The sequence below is a fragment of the Notolabrus celidotus genome, chromosome 10, assembly GCF_009762535.1.
Source record: "Notolabrus celidotus isolate fNotCel1 chromosome 10, fNotCel1.pri, whole genome shotgun sequence".
Taxonomy (NCBI): Eukaryota; Metazoa; Chordata; class Actinopteri; order Labriformes; family Labridae; genus Notolabrus; species Notolabrus celidotus.
The window spans coordinates 4,996,917-5,011,770 of record NC_048281.1 but is presented as its reverse complement, the minus strand read 5'-3'; the positions used below and the strand labels follow the sequence as shown (position 1 = coordinate 5,011,770).

At 40.0% G+C, this 14,854-nt stretch overlaps 1 protein-coding gene across 1 annotated transcript in view; it reads right to left on the bottom strand.

The window, feature by feature from the left end:
• Positions 1–1,481: 1,481 nt before the first annotated feature.
• fn1a (fibronectin 1a) overlaps positions 1,482–14,854 on the bottom strand; it is a 34,073-nt gene continuing 20,700 nt past the window's right edge. Inside the window, exons 24-49 of the mRNA XM_034693943.1 lie at positions 14,624–14,815; positions 13,888–14,160; positions 12,649–12,763; positions 12,457–12,533; positions 12,281–12,370; positions 11,841–12,107; positions 11,605–11,721; positions 11,259–11,423; positions 10,974–11,129; positions 10,739–10,852; positions 9,790–10,059; positions 9,384–9,595; positions 8,888–8,975; positions 8,552–8,737; positions 8,380–8,469; positions 8,024–8,215; positions 7,828–7,917; positions 6,117–6,219; positions 5,782–6,001; positions 5,497–5,667; positions 5,206–5,344; positions 4,875–5,042; positions 4,011–4,136; positions 3,644–3,750; positions 3,327–3,446; positions 1,482–2,964 (exon numbers count right to left, since the gene is read on the bottom strand). Of these exons, the coding sequence (XP_034549834.1) occupies positions 2,896–2,964; positions 3,327–3,446; positions 3,644–3,750; positions 4,011–4,136; positions 4,875–5,042; positions 5,206–5,344; positions 5,497–5,667; positions 5,782–6,001; positions 6,117–6,219; positions 7,828–7,917; positions 8,024–8,215; positions 8,380–8,469; positions 8,552–8,737; positions 8,888–8,975; positions 9,384–9,595; positions 9,790–10,059; positions 10,739–10,852; positions 10,974–11,129; positions 11,259–11,423; positions 11,605–11,721; positions 11,841–12,107; positions 12,281–12,370; positions 12,457–12,533; positions 12,649–12,763; positions 13,888–14,160; positions 14,624–14,815 (3,917 nt within the window). The 3' untranslated portion in view covers positions 1,482–2,895. The remainder of the gene's footprint in view (positions 2,965–3,326; positions 3,447–3,643; positions 3,751–4,010; positions 4,137–4,874; positions 5,043–5,205; positions 5,345–5,496; positions 5,668–5,781; positions 6,002–6,116; positions 6,220–7,827; positions 7,918–8,023; positions 8,216–8,379; positions 8,470–8,551; positions 8,738–8,887; positions 8,976–9,383; positions 9,596–9,789; positions 10,060–10,738; positions 10,853–10,973; positions 11,130–11,258; positions 11,424–11,604; positions 11,722–11,840; positions 12,108–12,280; positions 12,371–12,456; positions 12,534–12,648; positions 12,764–13,887; positions 14,161–14,623; positions 14,816–14,854) is intronic.

Below are 14,854 nucleotides of genomic sequence, written 5' to 3'. Positions count from 1 at the left end.
AGCATCAAATGTTTTATGGTCTGATGAAACCAAGGGTGAACTTTTTGGCCATAATTCTAAAAGGTATGTTTGTCCTAAAAACAACACTGCACATCACATAAAGAACACCAGACCCACAGAGAAGCATGGTGGAGGCAGCATCATGCTTTGGGCCTGTTTTTCTTCAGATGGAACCAGGGCCTTAGTCAAGGTGGAGGGAAGTATGAACAGTTACAAACACCAGTCAGTTTAACACAAAACCTCCAGTCCTCTGTTAGAAAGATGAAGATGAAGAGGAATTTCACCTTTCAACACGACAACGAACCAAAGCATACATCCAAATCAACAAAGCATGGCTTCACCAGAAGAAGATTAAAGTTTTGGAATGGCCCAGCCAGAGTCCAGACCTGAATCCAGTTGAATATCTGTGGGGTGGTCTGAAGAGGGCTGTGCACAGATGTCCTCACTATCTGATGGATTTGGAGCTCTTTTGTAAAGAAGAATGGGCAAATATTACTACATCAAAATGTGCCATGCTAATAGACTCCTACAAAAAACATGGAGTGCTGTAATAAAATCAAAAGGTGCTTCAAACAGTTATTAGTTAAAGGGTGTGTACACTTATGCAAACACATTATTTTATTTATTTTTTCTTTATTATTCCCCCAAACAGAGTGCATTTTTTTTCAGTTGAATTGTTCATGTTATAGGTCACATTAAAGGTGGAAAAAGTTCTGACATGATTTATCTTGGTCTCATTTATTACATCACAAAACCTGGAATTTACAGGGGTGTGTAGACTTCTGCTATCCACTGTAGTACATATTTCCAAATTCCTAAATCTTTTGTATTCTAAAAAAAATCATCTGGCGCAATGTAAGATTTTGCATAGCATTAGCATTAATTAAACTAAAGTCTGTAGAAACTGTCAATTAAAACAGATATGTCTGCACAATTCTTAGAATGTAGCACATTATGTACCATAAAAGGCTTTGCCTGTGACAGTGCATGTTCAGCTTTGAATTGTTTTTTTGTGTCAACTTGTTTAGCAATTTACAAGAAAAACCGTCAAGCCTATTTTAGCTGTTTTGTCTCTTTCATGACTTATTTTCTGCATTTTCGTTTAATTTACTAAGATTAAAACCCGATATAATCCCTGCACCACACTGAGCCCAGAAAGATAATTCTGGTTATGAGTTTCATCACTCAAGTGTTTAAAAAAAGAAATCGAGAGCTATCTTTTATTTTGAAGGCAGGACACGTTGACCGGATATCTTGTGGTAATAACTTCATAAATCTATTCCTACTTCCGGTTGTTTGAGTTGCTTTTCAGAATACAAGTGAATATTTTATGCTGTCTATGGTGAAGACCCACTAAAGAGAACATGGCTTATACAGTCTATGGAACATAGAGGTTGTTTGTTTACCACAGATAAATAACTCATTAACTGATTTTGTCTCCCATCAAACAACTCCCTCTAACAAAAAAAACCCGACACAACTTGGCTTGGATTTTTTTTAGTTTATTAAAAAGATTCAGTCCACAGTAGTTCAGATTTTGGCACCAACAATATAAAAAAACAAGTGAGTCATAAAAATAAAGTGTACACCCCAAAAAAGCATTGAACAAAATGCCTGAATAAAAAGGGATAAATAAAGGATAAAAAACTACAAACATGTATGTAATTAAAACGCATTTCACTAGGAAGCAATGGTGAATTTTTTCATACATTTTTTGAATTAACCATTTAACTTGTAGCCAGAATTTTTTTTTTAATAGACAACATTTTACAGTGCAGACAACTATATCTGCATGGTGACTTCAGAGCTCTAAGCTTTACTAATAGCAATGCAACTTTTTATTTGTTCCAACATTAAACTGACAGCGCTAACATCTGTCAAGGAAGGTTTCTTGATAAGAATTTTCTTCAAATCAAAGAGAAACATTAGTGAGCCACTGCTCTGCTTAACAAAGTAGTAGCTCACTGGAGACAAAGAAACAGAAATGACACTGGACAGCTATTGTACAGCTTTTAAAACCATACTGTTTTCCATTGATTCAGTTCAATAAAAAAATAATGCTTGACCTAATTCTGACAGTCTGGACGGGTAAGTCCAGCTGAGACACAAGCTGTAAAAGTTGTTTTTGGAAACAGTGGAAATACTTCATGGCTTGCTCTGCTATAAACCAACTCTGTCCTGGTTGTGAAATGTAAAAGAAGCCAAAAAATGCATTTCTGCATAATCTAAACGTTTCCTAGCTACAAGTTAAAGTCACAGTGAAACTCAAAATAATGGGGAATGTAACAAATGTTGTTACAAATAGTAATAGGGAACATAATTACATAGAATCAGAGATACTGTGAGTGTTTTGATGTTGTAAAATGAAGACATTTGACAGGGAATGCTTGAATTCATCAAAAGTTCCATTGCAACAGTAAAAATAAACAACAATACTGGCTGGTGATAAAGCAGCAGGGTTTGTGCTCCGACAGGTTGATGTCAAAACTAGATTGGATGAAGAATTCCTTGTTTCTGAAGAATGGATGAAAAGCAGGGCAGATATTCGATAAGGCACAGTGGCTGGTGTATGAAAGTCTTAATAAAAAGACCAGTGTGGAGATTTGGTCGCCATCTACAGGTGAGTTGCAGATTGCATTCTGCTAGTACCAAACTCAACTCACATTACTCTTCAAGAAGAAACACTGTTGCCATCTGCTTCAATGTAGATGCCCATAAATCTCACACACTGGTCCAAAGGCACTAAACGTAACTGTGAGGGTAAAACCTCTAAGGCACAGGTCAGATGGAAATGTCTTCTTTTAATGAAAACAAGAGGAAGTTTCCTTCTTAAAGTGGTAGCGATGCTGTCAAGGACTTCACTTTCATCCTTCTTCACTCACACTCCCTCACGCTCTACTTCGATGGGATCTGGGCGTCTGCAAGCAGCTCCGGCCTCAAACATTCGATGGGGCAGTGGATGTTCTGTAGAGAAGAGGAAGGAAGAGATGTTGTTGTTTGTTAGATTTAACTGGATTTATAGTAACATTCTCTTGATACTTGAAATTGTACAGATCAATATTAGAGGGAAAGAGGTTCACTCTTGACTTTCAGTTTGGAGGCAGCAGCAGCCTTTAAAAGACAATACTGTGACCACTTCACTTATGGTGTTTCATCACACGTTCAACAAGTGTAAATTGACCTCTACAGCATTTGGAGGTAAATAAAACGAAGTCCTGTTCTATTAGAGTTTAAACTTTTAAAGTATGTTTACAATGTGATCATATCTGACTACACTCTGATGCTCATTCATTGTTGGGACTTTATTGTTATTGCGAAACACTGACCAGTTTGCGCCGGGCGTTTTCTCTGTATCGGTCAAAGACATCAGGACTGACTGGTTGAAGGAGGTCAGCTTCGACATCAGTGAGCAGCCCGGGCCTTCTGCAGTTCTCACACCGCCAGCCCTGCAGAGGAGGGGAGGAGGAGGTTAATGTACTTTACAAACAAACACAGTCTGATCACAAGGTTGAAGCAGTTCTGAAGGAAGAACATTTCGTACAAGCAAACAAAAGGAAGACATTCAGAGAACTTGTACTGTAAGCCTTTAACACACAGGTTTGTTTGCACACATGCTCACAAGCTCACAAAGAGTGTCACAAACCTGTTGTCCTCCGTAGCAGGTACAGGTACATATAGCACCCAGGTATTCCTTCTGCCACTGGTTCCCCACCTGATACATTTTCCCTTCATCGTAACATGTGGACTCATCTGAAGAGAGAGGGGAACATGATTAAGATCAAACAGTTTTTTTAACTGACATAATTGTATACCAATAACAGATGAAAACACAATCAAAATTATATATATATATAGTATAATTATTTGACAGCATTAGATTTAAGTGCAGATTATTCTTGGACACATTATAAAAAACTGCATTAAATCATCATGTGTTAAATTGCTGCAAGCCTGGTGTCTACATATGTACAGGTTGAGATGTGTTTGTGTGTGTGCCAGCCAGTACTTACGAGGTTCACATTTGAATTCCCCTTTGCCATTTCCCAGGCAGGTGCAGCTCACCATGTGACCGTTCTCAGCTTGCCGATCCCACTTCTCACCAATGCGGTAGTTATTCCCGTTGTCGTGACACCACTCTGGAAGAAGGAAGGTAAATAGGAAAGGCAAAGGAGAAGAGAGGAAACGGGGGAGAAATTCATTAGTTAAGGTACGAAGCAGCCAGACAAAAGTTCATAAGTTCAAATTTTGCCTTTGCCTGTTGCATAGAAAGATTCAGAGCAATCACAAGTGCATCTTTTCACAAGGCTATATCCTCAGCACCTATAACAAGCATTACATGCAATATATATATATATATATATAAACATTATACTATATATCACAACCTTGGAAAACATGATTACATCCTTAAATTTGATGTTGAAACAAAGAGTAAATGTGAAACATCATAAACATTGTCCAAGTGGAGGCAAATACAGACATAAAGACTGTGAAAAAAATGGAAGTTGAAGTGATTGGATGGTGATCTCAGTTTCTGGTATCGTCTTGTTAGCTGTGTGGACAATACAAATAACTGAGAATGATGTTGGCTAGTTAGTTTAGCTTAGCTTTCAGCTGTCCTCTCTAACTGAGATGTTAAGAGAGGCAGAACTGAAAGACCAGCATGGGCAGACTGTAGACAGGCTCAACCAAAAAACGGATCAAATCTTCTTATTATGAATTTGGACGAATAAAAAAAGCATCTGATAACACGTTACGTGAAAGATGCTGGTAAAGATCAAATTCTTGTTTTCGAGGCTGCCCATGCTAGTATTGTATTACAGTGATTTACTGCACATAGAACACAAACTGTCCAATTCTATGGCTGTACTCACTGGATGAATCACATCTAAAGTGACCACTGCCCAGCCCCAGGCAGCGGCACCACAGCTTGAATCCTGTCTCAGACATGCGCTCCCACTCTGAGCCCACGTCATGGTAAGTCTGTGTGAACGTGTCGTAGCACACGTCCTGGCTGGTTGTGATGGGGATGTCACCTGGAACTGAGGGATAGAAGAAAACAAGTTAAAAGGAGAGCCAATGGTTGTTGTATGATTCACATTCTGAGAGACTGATGATATACACGGTTCAATTCTACAGTGAGAGCCTTTCTTATACATCTCATGGCCAGCAATACATTTCAAACTTAAGTGTGTACTACTGTACCAGCATTGCCGGCTGTGACAACTTCCTCCAAAACCTTCTCCTTAGCCCCGCCCCTCATGGCCTCCACTACAACATTATAGGATGCCCCAGATGTCAATCCAATAAGTGTGGCACTGCTGGAGGTGCCGGGAAGACGCATCTATAAGGAGAGAAAGAGAGAGAGTTAGTGAGGGTTTCTTATATTTTGAGCTCTAACAATGTGTGTGTGTGTGTGTGTGTGTGTGTGTGTGTGTGTGTGTGTGTGTGTGTGTGTGTGTGTGTGTGTGTGTGTGTGTGTGTGTGTGTATATACCTGGAAGCCCCCCTCCTCCAGGTCTGTGAGAGGATTACAGGACACCTCATACTCTGAAGTCTGGGGAATGGGTTGCCATGAGATGGTTGTGACAGTCTGTGCTTCTTGGGGCAAGTCTGTTTCATTGTCAGGGAAACCAAATGCAAGACCCGGGAGAGGACCGTCGCTCACCTACAGGATCAAACACCAGAGATTCAATATAACATCACTAATATACACCTATAATCAATCTACAATAAATATGTATCAAAATGTTTTATCTCAACCACCAAACAGTCCACACACCTTGACCAGGGGGACTCTGTTTCCATCAGGACCAGCTACAGGAATATAGATGAGTGGCTCTCTGAGAGTTGGTCTCCTTCCTTCTTTGGGTCCACCGTATGGGCCGTTGAGTCCATTATTAGGGCCTAGGTTTTGGTACTCTGTATAGATATGCTGGCCCTGCTGGCCCGGTTGGTTCTGACCACTTGTACCAGCCAAGCGAACGTGGTTGGAGTCGAAACTGGACAAACAAAGAGAAAGAGATGAATAAGGAATAGTTATTGGAAAGCTATGGACTAAAATGCAGACATAAACTGTTAGGTTGCCTTATAATGACAGTATGATGTGGCTCTTACATTTGGTCATTGAAGGACTCAGGGACGTCTAAGATGTCAGTGGTGGGTCTGTGAGGAACAGGGAGTTCTGGCAGCTTGGGCACCAATAAGTCTGTAGCTGGCTCTGAAAAAAGACATGTATGATAGCTGTTAGAAGCAAGCAAGGCAAGCTAATACAAGGATTCAAGGGCTGAATTTGGACCACTTAAAACAGGATGGTTATTTCAGGTATCCATATTGTTCTACTGGCACGAATGGCATCACTTTTGCTATTCAGGTGTAATTGGGCTTTCAATTTCAGATATCACCAATGTCATTCTCCATATCCAGAATGACTATTTTAGATATCTGTTGTATGAACCTTCCTAGAAAGTAAAATCAAGATTCATATAAGTAAAAATCTAGTTTTCACTAGTCTAGATGTATTTTGGATATTCAAACTTACATCACTGATATCTAGAATGATGTGTCATTTTGGATGTCCCATTCAGCACATCTGATCTTTGTTGTAAAAAGCTAAGAATATTTTATTCATCTCAAATGATGTGTCAGGATTAACAGCAGCCAGCAGGGGGCAGCCTAAACCAGCTGTCAAACATTCTAATTGTTAGTTTGCAGAATGTCTACCTATTACTTGTTGCTTTTTGAATGTTTTGAGAACTTTCTCTACAATGCATTTTGACATTGTTAAAGCTTGATGACAATAACCTACAGAAATACAACTTAAAGCTGGGGTTGGTGGTCAGATTTAGATACACTTTTTGTTATACTGGTTAAAATAGCCATAGCCTGTTCATACCTGTACATACCTGTAGCAATAGTCAATAGTCACTCATGTAGATACATATCATATTATATTTATTCATCATTCATAACTCTGTATATTCTGTATTATTTATTTTATTTAATTTACAACTCAATCACTTCTGGTTAGATGCAATCTATATTTCATTGCTTATACCTGTGACATTCCCAATGACAATAAATTGAATCTAATCTAATCTAAAATTATCTTTGTGTCCCGATGGTAATCAATACATAATGTGTTCTTAAAAAAGAGGTAAAAAAAAAGCTGCTATCTACAGCCAGAGTAAACCTGGGAAAACACCAACCAATCCCTGCCATCAGGAGCCAAATGATGAAACCAATCAAATCCCAGTCACGATCATATGGTCGCCTAGCTTTAAAGTGAAAGATTCAAAGTTTGAGGAGTGCTAAAAGTATCTTTGACACAAAATGGAAAAATGTCTTTCTTTATGACATCATTACCTGCATTGAATAAAAGACAGAAAGCATCTACACACTACCCTTTATGCTTTCTTGATGAAGCCATCATGTAGATCACTGTGTATTTTTATTTTTTGTAGACATAGACTTTGTTTTGCTCTATATCTAGCTCAAATGTACATATGTATAGACTCCTTATTTCTGATACATTATATGCATTTGTTGTATGTTTTATATCGAAGAGCATGAATAGGCATGATTTATATTGTAGATTTTTCCTCTCTTCTCTATTTCATTCCTTTTTTTTCTACTTCCAGTATCTGAAAAGTTGTAATACACATACTTCATAGTCTTCTTCTATTTTTCTACTTTAAAAAAAATAATTTACCAAATTAAGTAATAACCTAATGTTACGCTTTGTAAAAGAAAGAATGAAACAAATACTAGAATAGTCATAAATTTGCATGAGCCTTTCACCTTGGATGTGGATGCTAGATGTACTTACGTGTTCTGGCTTTGCCAACAAGCGGTGTGCTTCTCAAAGTATTCTGCAGAGCGACGATCTTGATAACATACTCTGTTCCTGGTTTCAGACCTGACATGAAAGTACAGCACATTAACATTCTGAACATTTGATATTCGTAGCATGTTTCAAACTATTCATCCATCTGTGCAGAATGTATCTCATGGTGTACACTTACCATTGATGACAGAGTAGCTCTGGCCTGCATGAGGCCTTGGTGTCAGTTCACGAGGCAGACCTCCGGCCTCTTCATAGGTGACGTAATAGCCAGTAACTCCTGGACTGCGGGAGGGCTCCCAGGTGAAAGAGATGCTGCTTGGGTTCAGGGAGGTGAAGCGGATGTTTGTGGGAGGGATGACCAATGGTTTGGCTAAAAGAGATGGAGAAATGAATAGTGTCATGTTTGGATCAACAGCAGTGGCCTCACTTGTAAAGCATAGGATAACATAACGGCTGGAAGTTACATATACATTGGGTTGTGCAGGTCAAAAGTACATCAACACTGTGGGATAGACAGGTTGTATGAATGGTTACCTGTAGTGGCTGTGAGAGTGAAAGGAGCACTGCGTCCATTGCCTTTCAGTGTATAGATGGTGATCTTGTAAGTGGTGCCTGGCTCCAAACCTGAATTAAAGACGAGGACAGTTTAATAAGGTATTGTGTGTAGTGTTACTGAGGATCTGATGTTGAAATGATATCTGCATACCTGTGATAGCGTGTGAACGGGAGTCAGGGCCAATGGTCTTTTGAATAGGAGTGTCCCCTGAAGAGGAGGAGGTGGGTGTGGTCTCAACCAGGAAGCCAGAGATGGTTTCTGTCTTGGTGCGCCAGATTAGAGTGATGGAGGAGTCGTTGACGTCTGAGATGCGCACGCGACGAGGAGGGCTGATATCTTGAGGTGGATTTTATGAGAACAAACAAAAGAGTGAGAAGTAGCAAACACAAGAGTGGCTTTTTGCAAAACACAAGAACTGTCTCCAAAATCACCGCTCGTTCTATTTCAGCATCAAAACAAAGCAATCCTATTGTTTGAGACACTCACTCTCCAAAGTGGTGACCTCTCCCTGGACCGGCCTGCTGGTCAGAGAGTTTTTCAAGGCATAAACATGGACTTCATAGTTAGTTGCAACCTTTAGAAGACAAGAGAGGGAGAAAGAAAAATAGTAAGTAAGACTTGAAGTCTCTCACAGTGTTGCTCAGTCTCCATGGGACTGAGTTTAATTATACTGGCTGCAGCAGAAATCACAACTGTGCTTGCATGTTTATGCTTGTGGACCAGCACGGCCCACAGGCATGATTCGGTCTGTGTATTACGTTCTGTCTGTGAGTTATAATCACTAAGTGGGTGTGCCTCCACATGTGCATGTTTATCTAACTATGGCCTAAAATGAACTCAATAACACCTGCAATTAAGCAAAATATAATCCATGAGTAAACTCTTAGAGAATGGATGGATAGCAGTGGGAATCTTGGGGGTTAAAACAACTTTCATCGTCTCTTACGACACTGACACAAACATGTTATCCCCCCTTCTTTACCATGAGTCCTGAGATGTGTGCTTCCGTGGTGTCTGGGGCCAAGTTGATCTCTTTGGTAGGACCACTCTTGTTCTTTGGGTTCACCACCACACGGTAACCAGTAAGGCCAGTAAGTCCAGTGAGACGGTTTTCCTGACCCGGTACAGACCAGCTCATGGTGAAAAATGTGGAGCCGACCTGGGAGAACTGGAGGTTGGTGGGTGGTGAGATGGCTGGGAGGAGGAAAGAAAGTAAAAAAGGGGGTGAGTACGAGATAGTATTGTCAGTATTGACAAATTAAGGATGTTAAACCTTCAAATTCCTTCCTGAAATACAAATCATTAAAGTTCCTGAACTGAATCATTCATCATATCTGATCTGATTGATATTATCCACCTGAAAAATAACAAGACAGTTTCTTCCATACCTGTAGCTTGTGTAGAAATGAGTGGTTTGCTGGCTGTGTCATCATGCAGAGCGATCACTTTCACAGTGTATTCAGTGCCAGGCTGCAGGCCGTAGATAACAGCGGACTCTGCGTCCCCCCTGGGAGCAGGGCGCAGCTCTCTCTCACCCTCCTCTGAGCTGGAGTACAAGATGCGGTAAGATGTCACAATTCCCTCAGGACTGTCCCAGCTGATTCTCAGGGAGGTGGAGTCAATGTCTGAGAAGGTCAGGTCCTTGGGATGGTCAACGTCTAGAGGGTGATAAGAGCACAGTGAAGGGTCACAAGGAAGGCTAAGCAGAGGAAGAGATTTGTTCTCTATTGTAATTTTTCTGAGAATGTGCAAACACTTTCAAAAATATATCTCTAAAAAAAATTTGTGTATATATATATATATATATATATGCATGAATATGTATATATTTTTTCCCTGTTTTCTTTTTTAATAAAAAAAAGATTATATTATATTCTTATTACTATTATTATTACTATATATAATTACACACATATATGTCACACACACACACATATATATATTTTAATATATATATATCTAATGTGTTTTAAACAGAGTTATAAAAAAATTTAACTTAAATGAGAAAAATAATTATATGTGATAATAAAAATAAATCCAAATAAAATGAAATAATAATAAATAAATAAAAAGAAAAGGAGGAAAATTATATATATATATAATTTATATTTTTCCCATTTAAGTTAAAATTTTTATAACTGTTCTCTTTGTCTTTTGAGTTTGTTTTTTTTTTACCTCTGTTTAAAACACATAAATATATTTGAATATTGCATCTGAATTACAAAGTTTGAGTTTTGCTAATAAAAACAAATCTTGATAGAGAAAAAAAAAAAAAAATATATATATATATATTTAATATATATACACATTATATCTCCAAAAAGTGTAAAGCCTTACTTGTTAAAGCATTGACAACCATTGGAGAGCTCTCTCCATCTTGTCCAAGAGCATACACACTCAAAACGTACTCTACTGTGGGCATCAGTCCAGAGAAAGTGATCTCTGTTTGATCTGGAAAAGAGCAAGAAAATAATGTGAGAATAGAGATAAAAAAAAATAAAACATTCCTATAGTGGTTATCAATACACAAGCATAAATATAACCTGACAATTCAAGTCAAATCTTACTGTACCTGGAGCCACCACTTCAGTAAAAGACGGCCCCTGTCCATTTCTTGGGACCCCGGTCACCCTGTATCCCTTGATTGGGCCTTGAGCAGGACTCCACCTCACTGTGACACTGTTGTCATTCACCTCCATCACCTCCATGTCAGAGGGAGAGTTGACGCCTAGGAAAGGAGGGATATTGAGGAGAAAGCTGTGAGTGGATACAGAGGGGGGTAGGATAATCACTTAGAATGAATGACTGTGATTAAGCCCCTGAGAGTACAAGCGTGTGTGTGTGTGTGTGTGTGTACCTGTTTTATGTGTAACATAGATTGGAATGCTTGACGCGGGACTGTCTCCTCGACCAGTCACAGCATAGACAGTGACGGTGTATTCGGTTCCAGGCTTCAGGTTGTTGATGATGGCGGTGGACTGGGTTCCAGGCACTGTGAACTCCTTGGGATTACTGTGACCTCCTGGATGAAGACAATGTGATACATGTTAGAGACACCAGTATTTGGATCATTTACAGACAAATGAGTGCATGCAGTGTAAGAGACTTTGACTGAAAATAGCTACGGGCTTGCTAATACCTTTTTTCTTTCTTTTGAATATAGAAACAAATCAAAACCATGAACATGAACTGAAGTATCTCACCATCCTCTCCATGGGTGATCCTGTAGTAGCGCACAGTGACAGGTGGAGCATCCCAGCGGACTGTGATGCTGGTTGGGGTGGAGTCTAGCACTTCCAGATCTGTGGGAGCATCAGAGACTGGAGAGAAAGATACAAAAATTCAATCAACAACATGATGATGATGATGATGATGATGATGATGACGAAGATGATGATGAAAGCATGTCTTGATAAAATTTCAAATCAGGATTTCATACTTGTCTTCTGTTTTCCACTGAGTGGCAGGCTCTCCTCTGCCCTGCTCACTGCGTAGATGTTAACCAGGTACTCTGTGTCTGCTGTGAGTCCTGTCAGGGTGAAATGGTTCCTGGATGGGGGGAGCCTCTCATCCTTGGCCCTGCCGCCACTGACCATCTGGTACCGGATACGGTAACCGGTGATTTTGCTCTGGGGAGCATGCCAGTGGATGGTAAAGGAGTTGGTGAAGACCTCAGAGAAACTCATGTCAACTGGTGAATCCAAAGCTGAGGGAGGTTGAGGGACACAGAGAAGGGTGCATGAAGATCCAGATCACAGAACAGTTGATTATTGGGCGAATCATTTTGATCATATGAATAAATTATGGAATAAAAGAGGCAAGGTAACCACTCCTGGTCTGATTTAGTTCTCTTTTCAAATGATTGCAGGCACCACTCACTTGTTTTCTGGGTGCCAACAAGGGGTGAGCTCTCCCTCTGCTCATAAACACACACCACGCTCACCAGATACTCTGTGTTAGGAATCAGGTCTGTTGACAGGGGGACAAAAAAAGACATAAATACAAATCCAGCTGTCTGATTGTTGTTGGTAACATTTATTTTTTATAGAACTTACTCCTCAGCACCACGTTGTTGCTTCTGCCTCCTGTGCTTGTTTCTGTAAGATCATCTTCATCATCGATGGGATGATACCTGAATGATGAGGAGACAAACAAGGAGTCATTTTATAATGCTTTTTGTTTTACAGGATGACTAAAGTTATTTTGTATGCAACAAGGAATACTGAGCGTTTAGTTCCTTCTCTTACCTGATGAGGAAGCTGTTGATGTCAGCAGCATTAGGGACCTTGGGAGTCACCCAGGTGACTTCAATAGTGTCTGGGCCAACTTGGCCAAAGCCCAAATCTGTTGGTGCTGGAACAGCTGCAGGAAAAAGACATATTTAGGATCTGAAGGTATTTTAAAGGCCTACATATACTATATGGACTGTAAGGACATTGCATTCAAATACATATACTCTAATATGGAGTTGGTCTCCCTTTTGCTTCTTGGAAGGCTTTCCTCAAGATGTTGGAGTATCTCTGAGGGAAACTGTGCCCACTCATTCTGTAGAACATTTATGAGGTGAGGCACTGATGTTGGACAAAAAGGCCTGGCTCACAATCTCCATTCCAGTTCAAACCAGAGGTGCTTGATGGGGTTAAGGTCAGGGCAAGTCAAGTTCTTCCACTCATCAAACCATGTTCTCCATGGTGCTTGCTCTGTGCTCTGGGTCAGAGTCATGGTGGAACAGAAAAGGGCTTTTTCCCAAAAAGTTGGAAGCATAGCATTTTCCAAATGTCTTGGTATGCTGAAGCATTAAGATGGCCTTCACTGGAGATAAGGGGTCTGATTGAAACACCTGAATCTAATAATCAACATGTGTGGTCAAATACTTATGTCCATATAGTGTATAATGTTAAAAACCCATCATTTGAAAAGTGTCAAGAGAAGTGTAACAATTCTATGAAAATAAGTGAGGTCGAAAGAAATGAAGAATTTCATGAAATGACTCAAACAACAAAGAAATCACACTACTCTCTTTTTAAAGGAGGAGTCTGTGTTTCATGTGCATGTCTGTGTAAATACATGACTGAAGTTTAACGACATCTTTAAAGAGAAAGAACAAGCAGTGTTTGCATTGGGGGGCAAAAATGAGCCTAAGTATGATAAAAGCCTCTTAACTAAAACCAGATGGTCTACACACACAAACACAAACACTCTAACACACACATATGCACACACAGGATTATTTAACTGTCAACACAGTATGCAAAGCAATTACACCACAAACTTCAAAAGTTAGCTTTGAAGATCCGTGTCTTAAAGTTAATGGGAGCCTTATTACATTATATAATCTCAGCACACATGGTGTGATTTGTAACTTCCTCAAAGGCAAATCAAATGACTTAAAGGATAGGTTTTTTTTCTTATAACTAAAGACTTGTTTATTGTTTTTCTCTCTCAGTAATGTAATAGATGTAATCTGTTGGGAACATGTGTCTTACATGTCTGCTGAATGAGTGTGGTTGGCTCGCTCTCTCCATTGTCCGTCACAGTGGTGACACTGAACTCATAGTCGATACCAGGCTCCAGTCCGTACACAGTGTAGTGGCCAGTGTTGGGCAGGACCATGTCTTCAAAGATGGGTACACTCTCACCTGCCGCCACCACAGTGATCTTGTAACCTGTGATGGCCGTGGTGTTAAATGGCGACCAGCGAAGACTGATGGTGGTGTCGCTGACGTCCCTGAAGCTTAGGTCGGTCAGCTGTGGAACGTCTGGAGAGGTGGAAGGGAGGATTTGGGGAGGGGAGGGAGTAAGGAGAGGGAAAGAGAGACAGCAGGAACACCAAAGAAACAGGAGGCAAAGGCGGGATGAAAAGAGAAGAGTTGGAAAAAGACAGGAGCGGTTGTTAGGGCAAAAGAATAAATGAAGTCGACTTCCAGTTGGTGAGATATCTAACACATCACACAAATGGAAGGTTGTTTTTAATTGCATATATCAACATCCAGTGAGATGTCTGAGTTATTTCAATGAAGCATGTCCATTGATAGTTCATATATACACAGAAGCAACATAGCATCAGCATTGTTCTGGTCTAACTTAGCTGAGTTAGAGCAGCAATGCTAATTTAGCAGCATTAGTATTTGTTAGATATTGATTGTTACAATGTTATTTCAAGATATCACCTTTTTGATATCTGTACAGTATGGTCTGAAATCATCACAACCTCTCACTCACCTGGTGTGACAATAGTTGACACAGGAGTGCTCTCCATGTCATCCTTCACAGTAAAAACGCTGACGTTGTACTCCACTCCTGGACTCAGGTTCTCCAGGGTGCAGGAGTTCTTCTCTGGCTCCACAAACTCTTCCAAACTGTTCCCTTGCTGTCCGTTGGTGGGTGTGCATGTCACTCTGTAGCCAGTGATGTCTAACAGTGAGAATAAAGGAGAGAACATTTAGAAAAGGG